Source organism: Papio anubis, chromosome 13 (genome assembly GCF_008728515.1).
Source record: "Papio anubis isolate 15944 chromosome 13, Panubis1.0, whole genome shotgun sequence".
NCBI classification, from domain to species: domain Eukaryota; kingdom Metazoa; phylum Chordata; class Mammalia; order Primates; family Cercopithecidae; genus Papio; species Papio anubis.
In genome coordinates, this window is record NC_044988.1 from 5921715 (window position 1) to 5938445 (window position 16731).

Genomic DNA, 16731 nt, shown 5'->3' on the forward strand with positions numbered 1-16731 from the left:
CAAACAAACTGCTGGATAATCAGTTGAAAGATCAATCTCATGGAACAAGCAACTGACATGCTGGAGAATCCAATTCCTTCCTCTAAGAGAGGAAAAACAAAGACATTTGCATGTGCTGAGCAAAACCAAGAATAAGCAAGAAAATATGCTATTTGAATTGCGTTCAAAATGTCTCTTACAAGTGAAGCAAATTACTTTGCATGCTCTGGGGCTCTGCAGAGAACAAATAATGTTCTGCCTTTAATGGGTAAAATTATACAATTTGCTTTTAATAGTAAACCAAAAGCCGCGGTGGCTTCAGATAGCACCGCGCTCCCGAGGGCTCCCTCCACGCAGCTCCACCCCTGGCAGTTTTGAGCATTTTGGGGGACGCGCTTGTCCCCACCGACCTGGGAGGGCGCCGGTGCCAACGCGGCCTGTTTGTTTTCCTGAACGTTTCCTTTTCCAGCTTTCGCTTCTCCTCTTTCTGCCTCACCGCTGGTGTCTGGGACTGGGTGGCTCTCAGATTTGTCCCGGTGCGTAGTGCAGCCCGGAGTCACTGATTTGTGACTTAGATCCCCGTGTGTCTCGCCCCGAAAGTCGGGGGCAACCGCTCTGGGCACCTCTCCTGCGTGGGCAGACCCGCCTAACTCCGGCTGACGCCCCCAAGGAGCCACCTTTGTGTTCAAGCGTTCCGAGGCGCAGGCCCGAGGGCGGGCGCGGGAGGCAGGTCGGGGCCCCAGCTGCGGCCCCCACTCCCTGGGTCCCGCCCGCCGCCCGCGCGTTTCCCCGGCAGGGGGCGCTGGCGCAAGCCTCGCTCTGCCCATCGGGGCGGGCGAGCTGGGACCCTGCCTCCTGCGCGCCCGCCCGCGGTCCGCCCCCCGCGCTCGTCCTGGCGGCCGGCGGGACGCCCCAGCCCGCGCCCAGGAACCTCCCCAGCCAGCCCGCGCCGCGACTGGAGCAGAGCGGCGCATCCGGGCCCGAAGAAGACGACGACGACGAGGTCCTCGAAGTGGACCCATTTGCGAAGCGCCGGGGAGAAGGAGGGGAGGACGCGCGGCAGAAAGGGGTGGTGGCGCCCGACCCTGCGCCCCGGCCCGAAGTTCGGAGGGCGGCCCGGCCCCCACTGCCCGCGGCATGGCCGGGGGCTCGGCGCTCTCGCGGCTGCCGCTGCTGTGCATCCCGGCCGTCTGGGCGGCCGCCGCGCTTCTGCTCTCGGTGTCCCGCACTTCAGGTAGGATCCGGCGCACCCCCTCGTGCGCAGGCGGTGGCTCGCGGCTTGCTGGGCCAGCCCTTCCTCCGCCGCTCTGCTCCCGGCCGCCGCGCCGGCGCCCGTGCTCCCGAACGAGGGGCGCCAGGGAGGGCCATTCGCACCGCGCCCAGCGCCGCTCCCCGCCCGCACCCCGGACCCCCTCAGCTGGTTACAATAAGCCGCGCTCTGGGGACGCCTGTTTCTAGAGGCTGCGGGTGGGCGGGGGCGGCGGGGAGCCTCTCGCTGGCGCTTCCCGAGGGTCGCGAGTGGGAGTGGGAGTGCGAGCCCTGGGCCCGGGACCCGAGTCCGCAGATGTGCCCCGAAGGTCCCAGGACCCGGTCTTCCTCCCCGAGGTCTTCCTCCTTCAAGGGCACAGGGTCCCGAGCGTCCCCAGTCTGTCCCGGAGCGTCCCCCCACCCCCAGGGCGGCCTGATGCCGGGCGGAATCCTGGGTTGGACGTGGCCCCGGAGAAGCGGCTCTTGCGGCGGGGGTGGGGGCGCCGGCAGCTCTGGGTTCTGACTCTCCCAGCCCGCGGGCCGCTTGATGGAAACGGGCTCTTTGGCTTCCCTTTTGTTGGTCTCTGAAACCTCCTCTCCCCCACCGCTCTGGGGTCGAAGGTGGCCGAAGTGGCGTGTGATCTGGATTGAAATGGTTTGCGACCGGGATCGCGGTCCCTGAGCGGCGGGGGCCCGGCCGCCTTCTGGCCGCGCCCGGGGACCCCGGGACCTGTAGGAGGCACGCGGCGGGAGGGGCGGGGCCCGGCTCCTAGGTGGGTTTCCTCCCTGCGCGGCCTCGGCTGCTTGGACCCGGGGCGCAGAGGAACGGCCGGGAGGTTCGGAAGAGCAGCTGGGGACCTGCCTAGGTTGCCTGGAGGAGGCAGTTCGCCCTCGCTGTGCAGACCCCGGGAGCACCTCCGGCCCGCGCGCCTCCGACCGGATTCCGGGCACCCTGCGGGGGTGGAGGAGGGCGGGTGGGGCCTTCAGGTCCAGGAGCGCCAGAGACCGATGGGGTTCGCCTTAAGCCCCCGAAATGTGTGAGACGCTCCTTACTAGTAAATGGGCTTCAGTAGCTTCCCTCCCCTGCATTCCTGCAGGCAGGTGGGAATCTGGGGACAGTCGCAGGCTGGGAGACGATCTGCTTTTCCTGCGCCCTGCTGGGAGCTGCGCACTCCAGGTATCCTGGCCTGCCGCCCTAGCCGGCCCAAGGTACGCGAGTCAGGAAGACTGCGCAGGCTTTCCTGGGGGGTGTTTTGGTTTCAGCAGATGTTAGTTACGTCAGATATTCCTAGTTACTTGATTTGGGAAGGGAGCTTGCCTTTATCTCACTGTCCATTAAAGCCTAAATCGCTCAGAGTGCATTATATATAAAATAAGTAAGCCACATTCTAAGTTGGTATCCATCACTCAAGACCTCTGTCGATTTCTGCAACCCCTCCCCGAGAATCTCCCAGGAGATCCCTTTGCTGGGGGAGAAGGGTAGCAGGGAGGCGGCTTAATCACGTTGCTCGACGTGCTGTTGGGCGGCCTTTGCTGGTCACCCTGCGGTTAATTGTCCTGCAAAAACTCCGCCTTGCAGACCGTGAGGGTTGAGCGCAGCCTTTGAGGGGCGGTGCTGTGGTGGGGGTTTTGAGATGGGCGATGAGTAAAGCACAGTGGGTCCATTGCTTAAACCAAGGTGATTGTTAACAGGAAAGTTCCTTGAGTTTTGGGTGGAGGAATTTAAACACTGTCGTAGTTTCCAGTGAATGTACAAGTATCTTTTTTTTTTTTTTTGAGACGGAGTCTCGCTCTGTCGCCCAAGCTGGAGTGCAGTGGCGCGATCCTGGCTCACTGCAAGCTCCGCCTCCTGGGTTCACGCCATTCTCCTGCCTCAGCCTCCCGAGTAGCTGGAACTACAGGCGCCCGCCACTGCGCCCGGCTCATTTTTTGTATTTTTAGTAGAGACGGGGTTTCACCATGGTCTCGATCTCCTGACCTTGTGATCCGCCCGCCTCGGCCTCCCAAAGTGCTGGGATTACAGGCGTGAGCCACCGCGCCCGGCCCAATGTACAAGTATCTTATATGAACAAAGCAATCGGGGTCGTTGTCTTTAATTTTTGAACCCTGTGTGGAGGTGATTTTCTTTTTCTAGTGAAATACTCATAACCTTTATAGGAGAGGGCATAGGATATAATTCTCTTCGTTCTGGACGGCTAGGTTAACAAAATCCAAAGAGTATGATAATCTTTATTTAAATATGAATAAATGATTACAGGAGATTTGAGTGTTTGAGATCTTTTCTGCTGTGAAAAGAAGAGTCCTTGTTATTTGAGTGTGTTTTATCCACGAAATAATTTATTTTGTAAAGCTATTTAAGGGTTTTTCTAAAAGAATTTATAAGTTCTTATTCCACATTTTAATAGCAAGACTCTGTTTCCTCTAATGACAAATACTGATTGGGACTATGTACCAATCCTAGGTAGGGTAGGTGAGAACGATGGAGCATTAGGGTCCCCCCAGCCCCCATTTTTGGCAGCGTAGTGTTTACTTTTGGCCCAGATCCCTGGAGTGACGGTGGTAATAAATAATGATAGTGATCCCTCTAGAAGAAATCCATCTAGAAGAAAATAAATGGAAACATCTTGAATAAGACGACTTTGTGGAAAAAGAAAAGTTTTTATGTATATAGTAAGGCAACATATTTTTCTTATTATGGCTGTGTACCAAGCAAAGAGCTACACATTTGAAATTTTTCAGTGTAATTGTGAGATCCAGCTTAACTCTCATGTCCTCTTCATAAACCGTGTCACCCTGAAAATCTGAACACCATGGACCCTATGTGACACTCAGTGTAACTGAGAGGGCTCTGGAAAGTGAAGCTGAACTTTTAATTAGTAAAGCAAATCATGGAAAACTGACAAGTCTGCTTTATATTTTATATGTAAAAAAGCAACATGGGTTTAAAAATGTCCTTTTTCTAGGGGTAGTTTTTGGTGACAGTGCTCTGCAGATTTTTAAGGCAATGTTAAACATTTTTATTTTTATTGTGAAACTTTTAAAAATTGTTTATTCAAAGTGCTGCTGTAATTGGTGTTTGTATGTCTGTCTGTTATGCTGTGGTTTGCAGTGAATCACTTCTTGCCCCTCAAACGGTTAGCCTGGATTTAACCTCCAAGAGATTAAGTCTGGCAGAGTCTGAATTTTACACTGCTCTTTTCTTTGGAAGCTCTTCTGAAATCAGTGGAATAGAAATGCAGGGGTAGGAACAGCTCATCTGACAGGTAGGGAAGATTAATCCCCTTTAGAAAGGTTTCAGCTGGAGCACTGACACTCCTTTAAAATGCATTCCCTGGGAGGCCAGGATGGGAAAAGTTATCATTATTGAAATGGGAACTGGATGTGAAGGACTTGAGCTCCTTAATCTGCAGGACCTGGCTGGTCTGTTGTAGTGCTGGAAATTTGTGTACTCCTTGTAATCCTTTCCCGTGGAGAGTTCTAATTATCTAATTCCACATTGTAGTCAGGGAAAGAAAGTATGCTACAAAGTGTGACTCCTACCCAGGATTTATAACCATCTTCTGAAACAGTTCCTTAATGACAGGCCTTTTCTTTTGGTGTTTATCTGGTCCATTCCCTCGGAACCTGGAGGGGACACTGTGAAGGACTCCCTCCTCCTCCTCCGCCCCCATCAGCATCTTGTGGTTTCCACATGGTGAAGGGTCTTCCTTGCACCTGCCCATCGATTGTGACTTCTTACATTGTCATTAGGATGTTTCCTTTTTGGGAGCCCCATGGTGACCACCAAGTGGACCCTGTGAATACCAAGCATGGAAGGTTTCAAAATAAAGAAACCAGGGAGTTTTGCTTTGCAGAGGAAGCATTGCTAGTTAGGTCTGGATTTTTATTGGTTGCACCCCAGCTGCATGGCCACTAGCAATTTCATGGAGGGACTGTTGGGCTGAAAGGACTGGCTTTGAAAACATTGCTTCTTAGTGACCCTTTGGGCTCTCGGGGTCTGCATTGTCCCACGACACCACCATAACACTGTTAAGGATTTCAGTGGGTAGTGTGGGCATCTTGAGTTTTGAAAGTAGAAATCCAAGCAACAAGAGGCGCTCTGGCCCATTAATTATAGCTGCAACTGGCCGGGGTTTTGTAGCAGCCGCCTTTTTCTAGCATGTATTTATTTGGCTTTGTTGAGGAGCTTGCCAAGTTGGAAACGAGGGCGGGACAGCTTTGCTTGCGTGTGCAGTTGTCATAAAATATGTCTGGGGTGTAATCTGTTTAAAATCATATTCGTAGAGTGGCCAAAGAATTGTTGAACAAACAGTGTTGGGAGTTTTCACAAAGCTTTTACAAAATAGGGAATTTTATTGGTGTGGTTTGCACTGTTTTTGGGATTTCTGTGGGTGTTTTCTTTTAAGTCCTATCTCTGAAAGAAGCAAAAAACTCAAAAGCTAAAGGGAAGGAAATAATTACACAAAAATGTAGCTTAATTCGACTAAGTAGCTTGGTCCTCTAGAAATCCTTCAGTTCTAGTGGGAAGTGGTGTGTATGTCTTTAATTGTCGCTGGAATGAGCTTCAGTAAGCACTCTGTCACTTTCTAGATGTTATCAGAGGAGAATGTGGCTGCTGCTTCAAGTCCTCCCTGAGTGGGGGAGGGTTCCCCTGAATCCCAAATGCTCCCAGCCTAATGGTTTCCACACCCTCCTGGAGGGATAGTTAACACAATGGGCAGTTAAATTAAGGAAATGTTTAGGCCTGAACTCCTCATTGTAGGCTTGTGCTGTGGAATATAGTGGCCACCAGACACACACAGCTATATAAGTTAAAATTAATTAAAGTCAAAAGAGATTAAAGATTCACTTCCTCCCCTTCACTGGCTTCATTTCAGGTGTCAGTAGCCACAAATTGCTATGCAAAAATAACGTTGGGATTTTAGTAGAGGTTCATTGATCGGTAGATGGATTTGAGTAGTATTAACTTTTTTTTTTTTTTTTTTTTTGAGTTAAGGTCTTGCTCTGTCACCCAGGCTGGAGTGTAGTGGTGCAAACATGGCTCACTACCTCTGGCCTTAACCTTCTGGGCTCAGCCTCCACCTCCGGGGCTCAAGTTATCCTCCCATCTTAGCCTCTCGAATAGCTGGAACCACAGGCACGCACTACTGTGCCTGGCTAATTCTTTGATTTTTTTTTGTAGAGATGGAGGTCCAGCTGTGTTGCCCAGGCTGGTCTTGAACTCCTGGGCTGAAGGGATTCCCCACCCCCACCCCAGCCCTGGGATTGTAGGCATGAGCCACCTGGCTGGTCATCATCTTAACAGTATTGTCTTCCTGTTCATAAACACAGGATGTCTTCCCGTTTATTTAGAGGTTTCATTTCTTTCAGCAACGTTTTTTAGTTTTCAATGTATGAGTCTTTTGCCTCTTAAATTAAATCTATTCCTGAGTATTTTATTATTTTTGAACAGTTGTAATTGGAATTGTGTTCTTTAAATTTCCTTTTCACATTCCTTTTCACACAGCCCACTGTTAGTGCACAGAAATGTCACATTTTTGTGTGTTGATTTTCTAACCTGCAAGCCTGTGGAATTTGCTTATTAGCTCAAATAGCATTTTTGTAGCTCTTATTCTATGTGTAAGGTCATATCATCTACAAATAGGTATAATTTTACTTCTTCCTTTACAATTTGGATGCCTTTTATTATTTTTGGCCTTGCCTAATTGCTCAGCCTAGAACTTCCAATACAGTCATGGGCCAAATAATGATGTTTTCAGATGATGGACCACCTATATGACCACCTACAGTGGTCCCATAAGATAACACTACTGTATATGACTGTGCCTTTTATATGGTTAGATACACAAATGCTTCCCATCCTGTTACAGTTGCCTACAGTATTTAGTACAGCCACATGCTGTACAGGTTTGTTGTAGCCTAGGAGAAGTAGGCTACACCGCATAGCCTAGGTGTGCAGTGTGTGTGAGGAACACTCTATGACGTTCCTATGATGATGAAATTGCCCAGGGGCACGTTTCCCAGAATGTATCATCATCGTTGAGCAACACATGACTGTACTGTGTTGAATAGAAGACGTAAAAGTGGGCATTCTTGTCTTGTTCCTGATCTTGGAGGAAAAGCTTTCAATCTTTTAACATTGAGTGTGATGTTTGCTAGGGGCTTGTCATATATGGCTTTTATTATGTTGAGGTAGTTTCCTTTCTATTAGTTTATTCTCATTTTTTGGCATATTTTTGACTTTTAGGACATGTTAACATTCTACGAGTTCAAAAAATAAATCACTAAGAATAGCAGGAAACTAGAATTGAATGCAAACAAGCACATAAATGCAAATGTGTTGCAAATGAGTAACATGGGGCGGTGGGGGGGTTGGGGAAGAAACTGTAATGTTGGGCTTAGTGCTTTGACGGTGTATCCTTAGCCTACAGTAGAAACAACAACCTGAAAGCAAAACTCGCATCCTTCTTAGTAGGTTTGATTTTCATAGTGGTCTGTGTATATCCATTCTGAAACGATTTTGTGTGAATTGTGAGATTAGACAAATGAGAAATGTGTTAATAGTGTTGTCACCAGGGTGCTCACTGAGGAAGGAGGGAGATATAAGGATGGAATAGAGGAAGGCAAGGAAGAATCTGGAGGGGTTGAATTGGAATTGGCGATATCAGTGTAACTCATGATTTCATTTATATATATTTGGCCTATATTATGTTAAATTATGAACTGTAATTTGTAAAACATATTTTATTCTATATCTAACAGTTATTTCTTACTATCTCATTAGCAGTGAGCTTTCTTAGTGCCCAGATAATGATTTCTCAATACTATTTCATCTTAAAGGAGCTAGAGAGGCTTGGAAGGAATGACTATGAGACAGGGACAGGGAAATATATGCAATAAGCCTGAAATGTGTTCTTGTGTTAGAACGCAAATGAGTGGTAAAAAGTGGTGGGGTCATGGCAGATCTACTCAGGGGCCAACTTGAAGGAGTTCCAGCCAAGTCTGGGACCATTTAAGCGTCAGAATAAATAAAGACAAGCATGGCTTATACAAGGAACAAAATAGGCATCCAGGACTCACCATTCATAATAAGTACATAACTATATGTATGAGTTTCCTACGCCTGCTGTAACAAAATGCCATAAACGGGGTGACCTAAAAACCAGAAATGTATTCTCTCACAGTTTTAGAGGCTGGAAGTCCAAAATCAAGGTGGTGGCAGGGCCACGATCCCTCCCAGGGCTCTAGGGGAGAAAACTTTTTTGCCTCTTTTAGTTCCTGGTGGCTCATGGTGTTCTTGGTTTGGGGCTGTATCACTTTGACTTCCATCGCCATTTTCACATGACCTTTTCCTGTAAGGACACCAATGATTGGATTTAGGGACCACTGTAAATACAGGATGATTTTACCTCATGTTCCTTATTACTGCTGGAAAGACTATTTCCAAATAAGGTCACATTCTGAGCTTCTGGGTGGTTGGGGAAACACTAATTTACTACAAAACCTAAGTGGGAGGGATGGGGAAGATAGGGCCCTTCCTAAAGCAAAATGCCAACTGATAAATGGGAGGTGAGTTGGGAATATCACATTTTACAGCAATAACCATATAGATTGATTTGGGCAGGCATCATGAATGAGTGCTAAGCTCATTAAAGAAGACATGTTTGATGAGGAGCAGGAAATTTTCGTGGTCTCAAAGGATTTCCCCACAGATTCCTTGTTGGCAAGGGGACAGTTACTAACTATAGACTGGCGAGATTTGCATCCCAATACCTGGGTGGTCCAGGTTAACACCACAGGTTCGGGCAGATGGATGCCGTCCTTCCCAAGAGCATAGATCATTTAGGTTGCTTTCCATCTGGGGAAGAGAGTCTGATTATGAACAAAAATCAGCAAACCAAATGGAGGGACATTCTATGGAACAATGGTCTGTAGCACAAATTGTCGATGACATGAGAGATAAAACAGGGCAGGCCAGCTCCAGCTTGAAGTAAACCACAGGGGCTGAGCGTGGTGGCTCACGCCTGTAATCCTAGCACTTTGGGAGACTGAGGCCAGTGGATCTCAAGGTCAGGAGTTCAAGACCAGCCTGGCCAACATGGTGAGACCCCGTCCTCACTGAAAATACAAAAGTTAGCTGGGTGTGGTGACGTGTGCCTGTAATCCCAGCTACTAGGGAGGCTGAGGCAGGAGAATCACTTGAACCCGGGAGGTTGAGGCTGCAGTGAGCCGAGATGGTGCACTACACTCTAGCCTGGGCAACAGAGCAAGACCCTGTCTCAAAAATAAAATAAAATAAAATAAAATAAAATAAAATAAAATAAAATAAAATAAAATAAAATAAACCACAGGGACAAGGCAGTCCAGTGCATGTGCTGGCCCTGACCATGTGCTGGAGGAAAAAACGTGCTGTTGTGGTTACTAGTGGAACCGCTGAGGAAATCGGAAGGTGGGCATAAGTTATTGAAACATGTTGTCAGACTTATGTTTCCTGAGTTTGTTAATTGTGCAGAGGTGGTGTAAGAGGATGTCCGTGCTCATAGGATGTACACGCTGCCATGTTAAAGGATAAAGGGGCTTGATGTCTGCAGTCTACTATTGTCATCTCAGACCATGATAAAGCCTGTGGGGCAAGAGTGACACATTAGTGAACCTGGGCAAAGAGTAGAGGGGAGTTTCATGCCCCATTCTTGCAACTTCTCTGTAAAGGTGAAATGGTTTCAAAGTAAAGAATTTAAAATGTTAAATTCTAACAATGGGTGGCTGAAGCCAGTGCAATGAACAATGGAGTTTAGCACATGCTGTTAAAAGAAAGACTCAAGGCCCAGCACGGTGGCTCATGCCTGTGATCCCAGCACTTTGGGAAGCCGAGGAGGGCGGATCACCTGAGGTGTGAGGGGTTCAAGACCAGCCTGGCCAACATGGTGAAACCCCGTCTCTACTAAAAACACAAAAATTAGCCGGGCGTGGGGGCTGGGTGCCTGTAATCCGAAATACTCAGGAGGCTGAGACAGGAGGATCACTTGGACCCAGGAGGTGGAGGTCACAGCTGAGATCGAGCCACTGCACTCCAGCCTGGGTGACAGACCAAGACTCTCAAGGAAAAAAAAGAAAAAAGAAAGAAAGAGGGAAGGAAGGAGAAAAGAAAGAAAGAAGAAAGAGAAAGAAAGAAAGAAAGAAAAAGAAAAAGACTCGCACAGTTACGATTTTATTGGAAATGGTGTCACAGGGACTGAGGATGGATGCGATCCAGGTGCTTTTGAGGCCAGACAGCATTTCACTGAAGGGACTGAAAATCTTCTTCTTTGTCTAGCTTCTGGATTGCCCCAAGTTTTCTGATTTTTCTTTCTTAATTAAGATTTTTATTATAGAAAACTTCCAACATACATAAAATTAGACAAGTGCATTGAACCCCTGTATATTTTTCACTCAGCTTCAACAGTTACCACATTCATTTCCCCTGGCCTACTTAACAGGCCCCAGACAGCCTTAATTGTTTACCTGAAAATACTTCAGCATGAATGGTAAGAACTGTTTTTTTCACACCATCTCAATACTGTTATCTACAAGGAGCCCTGGTGTTATCTGATACCCAGCCCTGCTGGAAATGGCCTTTCACACTTGATTTGCGATTTGCCCACAGGGGGCTGAGTTGCTATGAATGCAGCTGTGCTCTGGGGTTCCTGAGGGCTTGGAGGCGCCGAATTCTGGAAGGTGTTGCCTGCCTGCATCACACAGGCTGTGGCCCCCTGTGTGCAGAGCCCAGGAACCTGGGCTTGGAGCCTCACTGAGTCTCTCTTGGACATCTTTGTGCAGGTGAGTATGGGGTGTGGCCCGGAGATTCAGCCCACGAGGCGTCTGCTGAGCCTTGTTTAATACAGCCCTTCCCAGTCCCATTCATTCTGTAACCCTCTTTTGGTGGGTGCTCTTGTTACCACCTCCTTCAGCACAGCCCGTGGCATGGACTATTCTCCACTGTACTCAGAATGCTGGCTTTATGAAAACAAATATAGTGTTAATGCGTAGAAAGAAGGGAGGAGGCACTTTGACTTCCAGGTGTTTACTGCCCCCCTTCTTTTTTTTAAGTAACAAACACAAAATACTCAATTTTCTGCTTCTCGGTGTGAAGGCTTTGGCATCCCACTGTGGGATGGGCCTTTACCACAGAGAGAACAGATGAGGGATCAACATCCAGAGTACGTAAAATAATTCACAAGATCAGTGAGAAAAAGATGAATGCCCCACTTAAACGAGGGGCAAAAGGTACAGTCAGGCAGTTTGCAGAAGAACAAATACAAAAGGCCACAAACTTGTGAAAAAAAAGTGTGGCCTTATTAGGATTCAAGAAAATGCAGATTATAAAACAGTTATCCCAAGCTCTTTTGCCTCATTGGATTGCTGAAATCAGAAGTGGGTACTGAGCATGAAAATCGTGATGCGAGAGCATGCGTTAATGGTGCAGGACTGACCACAGGTAGGGCCATTTGGCATTACTTGTTAACATTTAATTTAATTTTTTTTTTGAGATGGAGTCTCGCTCTTTCACCAGGCTGGAGTGCAGTGGCACAATCTTGGCTCACTGTAACCTCTGCATCCCGGGTTCAGGCGATTCTCCTGCCTCAGCCTCTCGAGTAGCTGGGACTACAGGCGCTCACCACCACTCTCGGTTAATTTTTTTATTTTTAGTAGACAAGGGGTTTCACCATGTTAGCCAGGATGGTCTCTATCTCTTGACCTTGTGATCCACCTGCCTTGGCCTCCCAAAGTGCTGGAATTACAGGCATGAGCCACTGCGCCCAGCCACTTGTTAACATTTAAAAGGCACATACTCCGTGGCCCACTCTAAGGAAATAGTCATGCTCTTCCTTGCGGCACCATTTGCAGGAGTGAAACGTAGAAACATCTATGTGTCTTTTAATGGGAGCCAAATACATGGTGCTAATTCTCAACTGTGGGTTATTCTACAAATGCAAGTCCATATGGGGATCTATGGATGCGAATAGAGGGAAATTTCAAAGAGGAAGATTCTGAGTGGGGAGAATGGTACAGAAGGAGAGATGGGTACTTACGTATTTAAAAACTCTCGCCTTCCTCCTCTCATTTCTGTGGAGATACCAATCTCTAGAATAAGATCTTCTTTTTTTTTTTGAGATGAAGTCTCGCTGTGTTGCCCAGGCTGGAGTGCAGTGGTACAATCATAGCTCACTGTAGCCTCCACCTCCTGGGTTCAAGTGATCCTCCTGCCTCACTCTCCCACATAGCTAAGATTACAGGTGTTTGCATCACATCTGGCTCACATTTGCTTTCTTTTTTGGATGGAGTGTCGCTCTGTCACCCAGGCTGGAGTGCAGTGGTGCAGTCTCTGGGCTTACTGAAACCTCCGCCTCCTAGGTTCAAGCTGATTCTTTTGCCTCAGCCTCCTGAATAGTTGGGATTAGCTACCAACATCTGGCTAATAAAAAATTTTTTTTGGTAAGAGACAGAGCCTCACTACGTTGTTCAGACTGGTTTCCAACTCCTGGACTCAAGAGATCCCTCCACTTTGGCCTCCCAAAGTGTTGGGATTAGAAGTGTGCCACGATGATTGGCCTGGAATAAGATCTTAAAATACCCAAATATCAGACTAACTCGGGGTCAGCCTGGAGGAGATGAGGGGGTTGGTCAAAGGTGTTGTCGTATTTTAGCTGGAGTTGTTATTCTAACAAAGAAGCTGCTCTCGTGTCATTAACAGAATTCAGGCTGGGCACGATGGCCCTTGCCTATAATCCCAGCACTTCGGGAGACTGAGGTGGGGGGATCCCTTGCAGCCAGGAGTTGGAGACCAGGCTGGGCAACAGAGCAAGACCCTGTTTCTACAAAAATAAAATTGAAAAATTAGCCGGGCATGGTGATGCAAGCCTGTAGTCCCAACTACTCGGGAGGTTAAGACAGGAGGATCACTGGAGCTCAGGAGTTCAAGGCTGTAGTGAGCGCTATGATCACTGCACTCCAGCCTGAGTGACAGAGCAAAACTGTGTCTCCAAAGAAGATAAAAAGACTCAGGGTCTTTTTTGCATTGTCCCTCCTGTGCTAGTGATCACTTTGTTGAATCCTTTCTTGAAGCTCCTGGGGAAGACATTCATCTCTACAAATTGGGACCGGTGAGTCAGGGGCTGCTGCAGTGAGGCCCTCTTTCCCTGCATCTCCCTCCTTGCTTCGTAAGAATTCTTTGGCTCTGAGCAGAGGAGAAGGTGATGAAGAAGGGGGAAGTCAGCTTATTGAGTAGGCTGTGGCAGTTCATACGTGATCGGAGTGCATCTGGACCCCTGGGGCATCTGGAACTCTATCTGTGGGGTGTCCTGTGAGCTGTTACAGAGATGGGAGTTTGGAGTTGTCAGAAACTCGCCTCGTCCTCTGGGTTTGTAGACTCCCCACCAGGGAGTCCTCTGGGCTTTACAAATATTTGATCCACATTCCATTTTGAGCATATTTAACATTTTTAAAATGATCATGAAAGCCTCCACTCAAGTTTGCTTCCTGCCAGACCAACGGTGCGTCCACAGGCATCTCTGAATCAGCTTGTTTTAGCGCAGACTGAAGCAGCCGTCTCTGTTTAATTCTATAATCCTGAGTTTGCACCATGAGCGCTTGAAAAAATACTTTAGCTTGTGTTACTGGCTGCAAACAAATCATAATTTTCTTGATTTTCTGAAACTAAAGCAGAAGATGGGAAATCTAAAAGGATGTTGAGGTGGAAATAAGATTAGAGCTGCTTCCTAAACTTGCCGTTTCAAGTTTTTATGGCCATTATAATGGAGGCTCAGGGTTCCCACTTACTGACTTTTTAACAGAGAATATCACACTGTTATTGATTGAATTGCTCAAAAGAAGATATGTTGAAGTCCTAACTCCCAGTACCTCAGCATGTAACCTTATTTGGAGAAAGAGTCTTTACAGAGGTGATAATATAGAATGAGGTCTTTACAGTGGGCTATAATCCAATGTGACTGGTGTCCTTAAGGGTCAATTTGGCCACAGGCCAGCTCACACGGGGGCAGGTGATATGCAAGTTGGCTGAAGATAAGAGACCACGGGCGGAAGACACTCGGCTTATGGACAGCTGAGGACCCCCAGAAGGAATGAACCCTGCCAGCTCCTGGTCTCCAGATCTGTGAGACAACAAATTCTTGTTGTTTAAGCTGCCCAGTTCATGGTGCTTAGTTACGGCAGCCCTAGGAGGCTAACATACGCATCTGCCCGTAAGTGCCTGTGGATCAAGCGCGGCTCACTGTTGATTTTATTTTTTGGGTTTCTGCCTAAGAATTAACTTGAAAAAAAGGTTCTACTGCTAAACGATTGCTGAGCTTCGGGAAGTGGGGTGGTGATGGTGGTGGTGGTGGTGGTGGTGGGCTGCCTGGCACCGGCCCTCAGCGCTGGTCAGTGCTGTGATCAGGAGCTGGGGGCACAGACTCATGAGGCCAATTCTGGCTGGAGGCGGTGGGTGCTTCATGGAGTAGCTGGGGCTGCAGTCTGTGTACCCACCACTTGTCATCCCTGCACTTGGCCAGCCCCTTGGGCATATGGGGCACCTCTGTACATCCCTGTCCTGTGTCCAAGGCCTTCTCTCTGGAGGTCATTGGTAGGCTGTCCATCTGTCTCTATTACCTCCCTCCAGCTGTTGGGTCCTGAGCCGTGTCACTTGTGGACTGTGACTGGGGTGCATGATTTCTGCAGCGGGACATCCCAGATGTCAGAGCAGACGAGGCAGCTCTCCAGGGGTGGGTGCTGGTAGAAAGACAGCCTGCCCCCGGGGCCAAGCCCCCTGATGCCAGGCGCCTAGTGCTGCCCGTCCTAGGGCCTTTGTTTCTCTTACAGGGACCTGGGCAAAAACAAAAAAGCCAACAAAAGCAAACATCCTCATGGCTGCTGGGATTGTGGGGCTGTCAGCAAGTGTGATTTATGCGGGTCCTGGAGGCCCTTTGAAGTAGGAGGCAAAGTGGATGGCCCTGGTCTCCTGGGGAGGCTGTGGCAGCACCAAATGGAGGAAGGAGCTGCTGTGCCCGCTCTGGGAGGGTGTGTCAGGGAGCTCTCTCACTCTTGTCCCATGTTCCAAAGCACAGGGGTAGGCCCTGAAGCAGAAAAAGAGGTGAGCTGTGTTTGCTCCCCCAGCTTTTGTGGAGTCCCCAGGGCAGGGGCAGGGGTGCTTGGCCAGCCGGCTGCTCCTCTGAGGTTTCCTGGTGCTCAGCAGCCAAGTCGCCCTGAGTGCCGGAGGTGGGGTATCCATGGAGCGGTGTGAGGAGGAGATTTGCAGTGAGCATATTTGGGGGTGTCAGTGTGGACCCAGGTGGCCGCTGGGGACTTGGGACTGGAAGGTGACTGTTCACAGATGGATCCTAGTGGATGCTTTAGGTCGAAATGAGATGCAGAATTCTGTCTTCTGATTGTATTAACAGTGCTGTCAGGAACATAATTATGTAAGATTCAACCAGCTTTCTTGACAGGGCAGTTTTCCTTGACCACTTGCAAAATTTAGTGTGTCATTATTTTAGTTTGGAAATTTTTTTTTGGAAATAAAATGTTATTATCATTTTCTTTTGAAAGAAGGAAACTCCACTGTTTTGCAAGGCAGAGCTCCGACACAATTTCATCTAATTAGTGAAGTGTTGTATGTTTTCAGAGTTCAAATAAGGTTCACATACTCTTTTTTTTGTTGTTGTTGTTGTTTTCTAAACTCTGAGCTCATTTCTTTTCTTTCTTTTTAAGAAAACAATAATTTTAAAAAGAACTAAGTCAAGCTTCTTATAGTTGATCAACCACACATTTCTATGGGCTCTAAAAACTCAGCCATTTAAAAATAAAGCAAAACGAAAAAGAAAGAACAAAAGCCAAGTGAGGGTATACATTGAACTACTCAGGATTAAGTTTAAAAAGTGCTTTTCATAACTGCTTTCTTCCCCAGCCAGAAACTGAGGCCTGCTGTGTGCTTTGGGTATATGGGTGGGTGGGTTGCTGGGGGAAGGGTCCTTGTGTTATTTAGGGAGTTTTGGCTGGGGCCAATTATTCCTAATTCTAAGTATTTATTTGAAAAAAAAACCCTCACAAAACAATACTACTTATTTTCTGTCTTTTATGGAGGCAGCTACGTCTAAGTGACCCCTCCTGTTCCTGGGCTGTGATCAAAAGGGACTTCTTTAAGTTTTCACTGGGCTGCTTTAATTTGCTATCAGAACAGTGTATTTAGTACTTGATTAAGTAAAAAAACAAGAAAAAACCAAAATCAAAAATCTGGTAAAACATGTTGGTGATTTAAAAAAGAAACCAAAACTGAGGAGGGTGTGAAATGAAGAGCACCTCCCGCTTCTCCCTTTTCACTTGCCCCCCGCATCCATAAACACACCAAACAGACTTCGTGTTTCATTCCCGACGTTTTCTGCGCACATGTGCTTGTCTGTGCTTCTCCTTTATTTATTTTTAAAAATTCTGGTAAAATTTGCATAACATAAATTTAATCATGTTAAAGTGAAC

General features: G+C 47.8%; 1 protein-coding gene across 3 annotated transcripts in view; it reads left to right on the forward strand.

The window, feature by feature from the left end:
- The first annotated feature begins 856 nt into the window (after positions 1–856).
- ROR2 (receptor tyrosine kinase like orphan receptor 2) overlaps positions 857–16731 on the forward strand; it is a 219391-nt gene continuing 203516 nt past the window's right edge. For all 3 annotated transcript variants that reach the window (XR_002517701.2, XM_021927681.2, XM_021927682.2), the window contains exon 1: positions 857–1213. Coding sequence is in view for 2 of the 3 variants with exons in the window: in XM_021927681.2 (XP_021783373.1) it covers positions 1117–1213 (97 nt within the window). In the remaining variant the exon portion in view is untranslated. The remainder of the gene's footprint in view (positions 1214–16731) is intronic.